Genomic DNA, 9,929 nt, shown 5'->3' on the forward strand with positions numbered 1-9,929 from the left:
AGTTGAGTTCTTCTAGATTTAAGAGTTTAAATTTTTAACCTGTTAAATTTCCAGAAAATGTCATTCCCGAGTGAAATGTGAGATTATCATCAGATTGAATTAAATTGGCCTTTTGATGTTTTATTCGACCTCGCCTCGACACCATGTTGTGGGTCTTTCCTCCAGTGTTTATCCTGGTCACACTTTTTAAATTTTATTTGAGGTTTCATGAAACAAATCACCAACACGCATATTCAGTTTCCATCACTTCACTTACATTCATTTACTGGAGCCTGAACTTAAGCCCTGACCTCCGACCCCTGACCTCAGACCCCTGGCACATGTTTGCTGTTGTGTAAAACAGGTTTAATAACTTTCAATGACTGAAGAAAATGTAGGAAATACAACTTGTGGTGTGACGTGTGAAGGTCGGAGTTAAAGGTACGATGGAGACCGACGGTCCAGCTGCTGAGTCTGGGACCCCTCCCTCAGTGGAGCAGGTCGGACCCCCGTCACCCCCCCCACACACACACACACACACACACACACACACACACACACACACATCAACTCTTCACCCTGAAGTTTAATGACCCACTTTATGAGGAATTGAGTAATACTACTACACACACACAGAAGCAATTAAAATAGAGTAAAAGCTTCTATAATGAGGAGGTTATACAAGGTGTTACCATGGCGACAAAGATAATTAAAGTTTATAGCCGCAAAGGAAACATGTGTAATTAATGATCCTCCGTCTCATTATAATCTCCATCATAATGAACAAAAAGGCTGGACGCTCTTGAAAAGGCAAAATGTGGAGCTCAGGCAACAGAGCAGCGTGAAGTCTGATTTACCTGTTCAGGTAAGACCGTGATACTCGTTTTATGAATCAGCTGTTTGCCCTTTTAAAAAGACAAATAGGAGGAAGGTGTGTTTTGTTTTGTGCAGAGCTTCGTTGAATTTAAGTTTTGCTGTGCTTGTCGTTTGTTGGCAGCACATTCGTCTCCATCCCTTCATCCCTTCATCCCTTCATCCCTTCATCCCTTGGTCTGTCTGCTGAGGAGAGATGGAGGTTTTGCTGTTTGATGTTTCACGTGAAAGTCCCAGAGGTCAGTCAGTGTTTGTGTCGTAATACAGTCTGAAACTTTGACTCTTTCTCTGTTGTTGGTGAGTTGAGACAGAGGCACATTATATTCAAAATGTCTCATTTTAAACATTTATTTATGTTTTTGCGTAAAGGTCTGATATGAGCTGCTCTTATCTTTAACGTAGCTGTAAATTCTGTTTATCTTAAGGAACTTTATTCAGTTTGAAGTTGAGTCACTTCAAGTCATTGATCAGCTTTTCTCCTGCAGATCGTTAATTAACTCCAGTCGACCGTTGTTTAATTGTGTTTCACGAATGTGACTTTCAGGGTCTGACACTCCACAGCTGTAAGAAAAGATGCATCATATCTAATCAACAACATTATAAGCAATATTATTAACTAAATACAACTAGGTTTGAAATTGAGTTATTGTAAATTATAGTTATTATTTAATATGAGTAGATTCAAATAGAGAAGAAAAAGGAATTAGTTCAAACCTAAATAGAAATATTGAGTTGATACGAAGAGAAACTTATGAGTTTGTAAATATTACTAATAAAAATGTATTCAATTCTACACATCAATGATATATGATTGAGTCTAATTAATTATTGTCAAATCATTATAATTATTTTCTTAAAATGTGTTGTGGAAGATCAGTACATGCAGAAATCACCATGAAGTATTTTTATTGCACCAAATAAGAAAACATGTTTTTATGGATGGAATAAAAAATACAGATGCAGTTCCACTTACTGAGGTTGTTTATGTTTATAAATATTATATTTATTTATGTTTCATGTGACGACTCACAAACTGAACACGGAGCAGATTTCTGAAACATGTTTATTAGTTCAAAATAATGTTTATAAATAATATAAATGTTGGAAAATTATTGTTATTATTATAATTATTATTATATTATTTGTTTCTGAGCTGTTAACAATTATACAAGGAAACATGAAAGAGTTTAAGTGTTGAAGTCATTTATTAATAATGTATTTTTCTACAATCGTAGTTCACAGTATGATTATTACTGTTTATTCTGGATGATTTATGTATTAGTTACTTAGTTATCAGTTTATTAGGAACACCGAGCTAAAACAGTCGTGTGATGAAACCATAATATGTAATATAATAATAATGTTCAGGAGGCAGCAGTCAGACGTTTGTTATTCTGTCCACCCTCTTTATAACACCTGTATAACAGACACCTGTCACCTGACTGATTCACTTTTAGCTAGGTGTTCCTAATAAACTGATTTTACTTTTCTGTTCAGATTCATACCTGCCCTTGTCGACCAATCACAGATCGAGCTCTGTTAACGACACCTGGCAGCCTGATGGCGTCGATTTCTTCATCATCGAGGGCCTCGCCAACCTCGGCGAGAAGAAGATGATCGTCTTTGTCTTCCTGTTGCTAGGTTACATCATCATCCTGGGAGGAAACAGTATGATCATCTTTGTGGTAAGAACAGAGTCCTGGAATCAGCCCAGCGTGATGTCATCATCAGTGTCGTCATCGCGCTCTTCCTCTCGCAGGCGACGACGGACCCGAAGCTGGCCTCTCCCATGTACTTCTTCCTCTACAACCTGTCCCTCGTGGACATGGTCTACACCACCACCACCATCCCCAACATGCTGTCCAGCTTCCTGTCGGACGTGACGACCATCTCCGTCCTGGGATGCTTCACCCAGATGTTCGTCTTCATTCAGTTCGCCGTCACCGGCCGCGCCATGCTGACCGTCATGGCGTACGACCGCTACATGGCCATCTGCAACCCTCTGCGCTACACTGCCGCCATGACCCGCCCCGTCCAGCTGCTCCTGGTTGGGGGAGCCTGGGTGTTTGGCGCTCTCTGCACGCTGCCGGCCTCTGTCTTGGCCTGGCAGCGGCCCTACTGTGGCCCGAACGTGGTCAGACACGCTTGGTGCGACCCGTCGTCCTTGAGGCGGCTGGTGTGCGGCAACACCTCGGTGGATAACATTGTGTCCATTACCTTCGCCCTGGTGGCGATGCTGACCACAGGAGTCCTGATCCTCACCTCCTACATCCTGATTGGTGTTTCCATATCCAGAATGGGAGTGGCTCAGAGGCTGAAGGCCTTCACGACATGCACCGCTCACCTGACCGTGGTGTCCATCTCTTACACCGCCGCCTCCTTCGTCTACATTTCCTACAGGGTGGGAAACTTCCCTCCAGAGGTACGAGACTCAAATCATCTGGTTTTAACTTCTAGGTTTGGTTCAGTCCCGGTCTCGTGCGCAGCTCTGTGCAAATGTTTAGGGACTTTAGACTCGTCTCAACAACCCGGTCCAGATTCATGCTGCAGCTGGACGACGACTCCAAACACTGCAGAGACCAGGAGAACCAGGAGTCCTGCAGCACATGGTCTGGATCCCACAGAGTCCTGATCCAAGCATCATGGAGTCGGTCTGGATCACATGAAGAGACAGATGAACTGAGGCGGGTTCTCCAAGTACCTACCTGACCAGAACCTCGGAACAGGTGTACCGAGGAACGGTATATCTCCAGAACTCCTCAAAGGAATCCCTTCTCATTTGGCACAAACACTTGGACTCAAAGATGAACTGATCAGATTTTGGTGGTCAAAGGTCAAAGGTCATGGTCATTTTGACCTCAGAAACATTTTTAAGCCATTACAGACTAGTCTGAGTGGCGGAGGGATACGACCACATAACATCCTGCTTTAGTTTCAGTCCCTAAAACTTTTGCACATTGCTGTAAGACCACAGAAACCTTGTATCTCCTGTATCCAACACTATGAATTAGACTGTTTTAACATCTGATTTCTGACCTTTGAAACGTCGAGCACATGGTCTCATCTCGTGGTCCTGCTCAGCAGTTGTCATGGAGATGTTTGAGTACAGTCTGTCCACCCTGAGCTCAGTGAATCATTGTTTCTGTTCCAGGTTCGTATGATCGTGTCTGTGCTGTACTCGGCTCTCACTCCTTTCCTGAACCCGCTGATCTACAGTCTGAGGAACAAGGAGCTGAAGGACTCCATCAGACGGACTCTGAGCAGGTTCAGACCTGCAGCTGTTTCAGCCACGAAGGACGTCAGAGACGCGGCGTCCTCAGTCTGAGAGAAAAACCTCCAGACCTGCACAAAACCATGCTGAGAACGTGTATTGTTCCAGTCACTAACTCACACAGCTGAATGTGTTGAAGTCACATTAACCTGGTTTATGATCCTTTTTTATTCCCACATGAAAGAATAAACCAATAATAAATCATTTTTTTTGTCACAATGCTGTTTGAATTTGTCTCATGTTCAATGCTATTTGTTTTATTAGCATCTAACATGTTTATAAGGTTTAATTATGAATTCATTCTGTATATTTAAGTTAAATTACAAAAAATATATTTACAGTGTTCATACAGTTAATTATTTGCACATTTATGTTTAAACAAATTTGAATATTTAAATCTGCATCTTTCAAAACAGTTACAGTAACTTCCTGAATGCATCTCTCTAGTTTTCCTCCTCTTTATCTCAGTAAGTCCTCCTCGCCTTTCATTGGTTAGTTTACCGACATGTGACTCAGAGACAGGAAGTGTGGAGAGAAGTAAAGGTGGTGCCTGAAAAGTTACTGTAATACCTTGAAAGAATTTCTTCAAATTTGGCACAAACATTCACCTGGACTCAAGGACAAACTGATTAGACTTTGGTGGTCAAAAGTCAAAGGTCAAGGTCACGGTGACCTCACAAAACATGGTCTGGACTCTGGACAAACAGGGATGTGAACTGGAACTAGTCTGAGTGGTGGATTTTTCAACCACAAAATAAATGAGTTCACTGATTCTGTTGAGAGCTTTAATATCTCAAACCTGATTATAATGATTATATCCAATAATAATCATAATAACTGGGTCACCTGTGGCCAGGTATCTAAGTAGATTATAATGAAATGACAATAAATGATGTAATTTAATTTTTTTTTATTAAAATCATATTATTCAGACAAACAGTAGGAAACCTCCCGTAACCCATCTGCATCTGCAGTGACCTCCATCAAGTAGAAACTCAGGGTTTATGTGTAAACGTGACGTATAATACTAGAGGGAAAAGTCACTGTGCCATTGGACAAATGTTATGATGCTGAAAACATGACCTGTGAAATATGAGAAAATAAAACCAGATTATTATTATTAATAATTGAGGATAATTTCAGTTTGATCATCATCAGAAAAATTTAACAAAATATAAAGCTCCATATTTTCTTCTTCTGTGTTTTATTTGAAGTGTTGATCCATCAGAAGATATAAAAACCATCTCAGTGTAGTTTTACATCTCCTCTCTCAGGCTTCTCTCTGCAGCTCTAGTAACAACAGGTCGGTGAGCCAATCAGAAGAGAGGAGGCTCTGAGCCTCTCTTCTGATTGGCTGACTGTTTTCTGAGTGATCAATAAAAATAAAGCAGATTTCAGGTAAAAACACTCAGAGAAACCAAATCCTGCAAGGTTTGGATGGTGGGTCCAGGTGGGCGGGGCTTGGTGACTGCTTTGTTGTGACATCACAAAGTTCCAGAAGTCCTGACGGCTGGTTTTAAGGCTCAGTTTCTGAATACAGGCTGTGTGCATTTCTCTGTGGACTGAGGCTTTGATACTTTCACAGTATTAATATAGAAGCTAGAGCTGATCTATAATCACACTACACATGGACACAGACCTTTACACTGGAGGAGCTTTAAAGACAAACTGCAGCTTTAACATGTGAAGTTATTATTTATGGAGACTTTTCCTGTCCGTGACTTTATTCCTGTGAAACATGCTGACAATCTTGTGTTTGAGCTCTTTACACTGCAGCCCATAGATAATGGGGTTCAGGGCCGGGGGGACGACGTGGAACATGACGGACGCCACTTTCCCACTGTCTGCCCACTCGGGGCGACGGTGCATGATCATGGGGGTGAAGGATGCTACCATCATGATGATATACACGGCCAGGTGTGTGGCGCAGGTCTGCAGCGCCTTGCTGTTCAACGCCTTGTTTTTGCTGCTGAAACACATGATGGCGATCCTCAGGTAGGTGAACGCGATGCTGCAGAGGGAGGAGCCCAGGATAACCACGGCGCTGCCGAGGCCGTAGATGTGGTTGATGAGAAGGTTCTGGCAGGAGAGCTTGAACAAGGAGGCGTTGTCACAGAACGGGTTGAATATAACCCGCCTGCAGCGCGTCAGGCGGATGGTGAGGCCCAGGAGGATCGCAACGGAGATGAAGGCCGCCACCCAAGCGCCCACCGACAGCTTCACCACCATCCTGTGGGTCATGATGGCGGCGTACCGCAGGGGGTTGCAGATGGCGGTGTACCGGTCGAAGGCCATGATCATGAGCACTGTGTGAGAGGTGCCTGCGTGGAAGTGAGCGCAGAACGCCTGGACGACACACTCGATGTAATGAGTGTAGCGCTGCGTGACGGGAGTGAAGAGGTCGCTCAGCAGGCGCGGGATGACGACGGTCGCCCCGAACACGTCGTTGATATTCATGTTACAGAAGAGCAGGTACATGGGCTGGTGGAGGCTTGTCTCCATGGCGATCAGGACCACCAGGCCGATGTTGGACGCCATGATGAAGATGTAGATGAGGAGGAGGAGGATGAAGGCAGGGGTGGAGGACTGGGGGATGACCTTTAACCCTTCGATGGATATAATATCTGCACTGAAAGTTTGGTTCTCCATACGGCTGAGGGAGGAGGAGACACAGAGAAGTGTTACTGTCACCTGTCTGTCCAGGTGAAGGTGTGATAGTGACATCACCTGAGTGTCAGATATCAAAGACTGAGCAACTGAAGCCAAAACACAGAAATCAAACTAATATTTGTCCTCGAGACACAGGTTTAAAGTCGTAGCAGTCGATGTCTAATGAAAAGTGCCTGAGAAGTCCAGAAATCATCAGTTTTCCTCTACAACTTTAAATATTCATGATTAAGCAACAATCACAGTTCGGACAAACTGGAACAAACACCTGTAATTCTTTAACATGAACAGTTTGTGGGTGTTTGGTCGATGGTGACGAACGTCTCCAGTCGTCCTGGAGATCTCGACACACACACTGATGTCGGATCCGAGTGTTGATGAAGCTGTGACAGAGAAAAACATGGAAGTTAAACTGCAACTGAAATCTGACGTTTGATTATATTTGAAGTTTTGTTGTTTTCGTTTTTAAATAAAGACTTTTTTTCTTTTCTCCACGTTCACGTCAGAACAACAACCGATTGTAGTTTCTGTTATCAGTCGATGCAGATTGTTTTCTTGATGAATCAGTTCGTCGTCGGTCCGTCACTCCTGCAGTTTGGTCTAAACTCAGATTCAGTTCGTTAACACAGAGAAAAGAAGCACACTCTCACACGGGAGAAGGAAGAGCTGTGAAATGTAAAAAACTATTTGTATTATTGATTATCAACACTGATAACTGACTGATCGATCGACTAAAGACTCACCTTTGTGAACTTGTTCCCTCACATTTAAATATTGTTTATTCATCTAGTCGTTTGTTTCAGTGATTTAACTGTTAAACACTTTCTAAAGCTCTTTAAATCAGTTAGACTTTAATATTTTGATGGTTTTCTTACATTAATTAAACTTTTAAATCTGATGTGGAAATCATACAACAATGCAAAAATGATTTGATGCATTTCAATTCTCTGTCACAGATGAGATGATTCAGCCGTCAGCTTGAGATCAGCTGGTAGAGCAGAGCTGATCATGGTTGGTTTCCTCTTTTACTTTCATGTCATTTCATTTTGAAACCTTAAAACTAAAATTAATAAAATTAAAAAATAAAACCGGTTTGAAATGTTCGAAACCTCCAACAGGAAACTGTGGAGCTGGATTCACCATCAGCTGCAGCAACTGTCTCCTTCTCCTGCAGACGACGACTCACTGTGATTGGCTGGCTGAGACAGGTGACGTCCTCACCTCTACCTCCTGCAACAGAAACACACCTGTAGCCTCACTAACAGAGCGGTTCACCTGTTCAGCTCTTATTACAGATGGAAACAGTTTCATCGGTCGGCCTGGAAACAAACTGTCACTGTTAATGAGAACAAACAGAAAACAGACGTCATGTTTACGTTTGTTTCACTCTTCATTTTTGCAGCAGAAAGATTCATTTGTTCTCTGATAGTGAGATCACAGTTTTAAATGTTTGATTTTCTGACAACAGCAAGTTAATAATGTATTTAATTAGAAATAAAGTGGGATTCAGATCTAAAACTTCCCACTGCTCTTTGTGTGTGTGTGTGTGTGTGTGTGTGTGTGTGTGTGTGTGTGTGTGTGTGTGTGTGTGTGTGTGTGTGTGTGTGTGTGTGTGTGTGTGTGTCAGTGTCCAGGCTTTACCTCCTGCTGACGTGATCCTCCTGCAGCCAGAACCAGAGCCGGATTCACACACAGCTTTTATAAAGTGACAGCTCAGCCCCCACCCCCCCCCCCCCCCGTTTGCTCCGCCGTTTGTTGTGTTGCTGAACGGTTTCATCACCAGGCAACTGTTGCTGTCAGCTGTGGCCGTCACCGTCATGGAGCATGTTGTCAGTAACTTTGTGTTTGGACATTAGTTTGATCATTGGTCATTTCCTGTTTTATTTTTGTTAAGTTGAACTTCCTTGCGTATCTTCTAATCATTTACTTCCTGTCTTTGTGCCAGTTTCCCCTCCAGTTTGATTGTCTTGCCTGCCGCGGGATGTGTTTTCCACCTGTGTCTCCTCACCTGTTCTCTTGTCTTCCTCTGGACGCTCGCAAGTTTTTCGCTTTGTGTGTTTCCTGTTTGTTTGTTCCCAGTGTTTTTCCTTGAAATTTCCTTGTTTTGTTTTTTTTTGGTTTCCTGACTTGTTTATTTTGGAATTCCTGGTACTTTTTTGGTTATTTATTAAAACACACCACTCATTTCAGTTCTTCCTGAGAAACCGACGGTGTGAAATGTGGTTTGACTTTGAGCTGATACTTTTATGAGCAAAGATCAATGAAAAGAATCATAATTAGCTGTAAATCAATGTACCTTCTTATTGTACAAATGTATGAAGGGAAAACAGCGTGACAGGTAAGGATGAAAATTGAAAATGAGATGTTTGTTGACTATCAGATTTAATTAATCGGAATATTTTCAGTGAAAAGTAATAAAACTATCTGTGTGTTTTTTTTACTTCAAATCTTGTTTTTTTTGTTTTCATTCTTTACAGAGAAGTTTCCATGAACCAGGAAGTTTCTTTAAACATTGATGATGAATAAAACATTCAACATCACAGAACTAAACAGGAGCGATAATGTTTTCACTTGATTTTAATATAATATATATATATGAATGTTATATATAAAGTATATTATATACAGTTGTGTGAAAAAGTGTTTTCCCCCTCCTGATTTCTTATTTTTTTTGCATGTTGTCAACACCTTAAATGTTTCTAGATCATCAAAGACAAATTTAAATATTAGACAAAGAGTTAACACAAGTAAAACACAAAAGTGCAGTTTTTAACACTGAAAGGTTTTTATTATTAAGGGGAAAAAAAAATCCAAACCTACATGATCCCAATATGAACATGACATGAATTAAATCCTGCATCAGATGAGAAGTGCTCGTAATTCTTCTGTGTTTAATTTTCACAATTAAAACTGGAAAGTTTTTCAGGACATAGTTCTTGAAATTTTAACTTTATTATTCTTCATGTCTGCCAATGAGTGTCGAACGAAATCCTCCACAGAGACATATCCCAATGATTCATTGTGTTTTCTGTAAATGGAAAAATAAAATGTGCAGCAAACAACAGTTTGACAGAAGTCGCTGAGGTTCACGCTGTTAAAATGCAGGCTCAGTTTAGAAACAGTAAAAGCTTCTTTCAAC

The 9,929-nt window shown here is 41.5% G+C and overlaps 2 protein-coding genes across 2 annotated transcripts; one reads left to right on the forward strand and one right to left on the reverse strand.

Moving 5' to 3' along the window:
- The first annotated feature begins 425 nt into the window (after positions 1-425).
- Positions 426-4,177, forward strand: LOC111221340 (olfactory receptor 13C2-like). The gene is made up of 5 exons (XM_022744701.1): positions 426-479; positions 1,397-1,415; positions 2,350-2,537; positions 2,612-3,274; positions 4,004-4,177. Exons 1-5 carry the CDS (start codon positions 426-428, stop codon positions 4,175-4,177), a joined length of 1,098 nt encoding a protein of 365 aa, XP_022600422.1.
- A 1,638-nt stretch (positions 4,178-5,815) lies between these two features.
- Positions 5,816-9,222, reverse strand: LOC111221341 (olfactory receptor 52D1-like). The gene is made up of 2 exons (XM_022744702.1): positions 9,212-9,222; positions 5,816-6,776 (listed from the first exon to the last, which is right to left on the reverse strand). The coding sequence occupies exon 2, from the start codon at positions 6,770-6,772 to the stop codon at positions 5,816-5,818; it is 957 nt and encodes a 318-aa protein (XP_022600423.1). The 5' UTR covers positions 6,773-6,776; positions 9,212-9,222.
- Positions 9,223-9,929: the final 707 nt, after the last annotated feature.

Source organism: Seriola dumerili, unplaced genomic scaffold (assembly GCF_002260705.1).
Source record: "Seriola dumerili isolate Sdu_G_001 unplaced genomic scaffold, Sdu_1.0 BDQW01000086.1, whole genome shotgun sequence".
In the NCBI taxonomy this organism is placed as follows: Eukaryota; Metazoa; Chordata; class Actinopteri; order Carangiformes; family Carangidae; genus Seriola; species Seriola dumerili.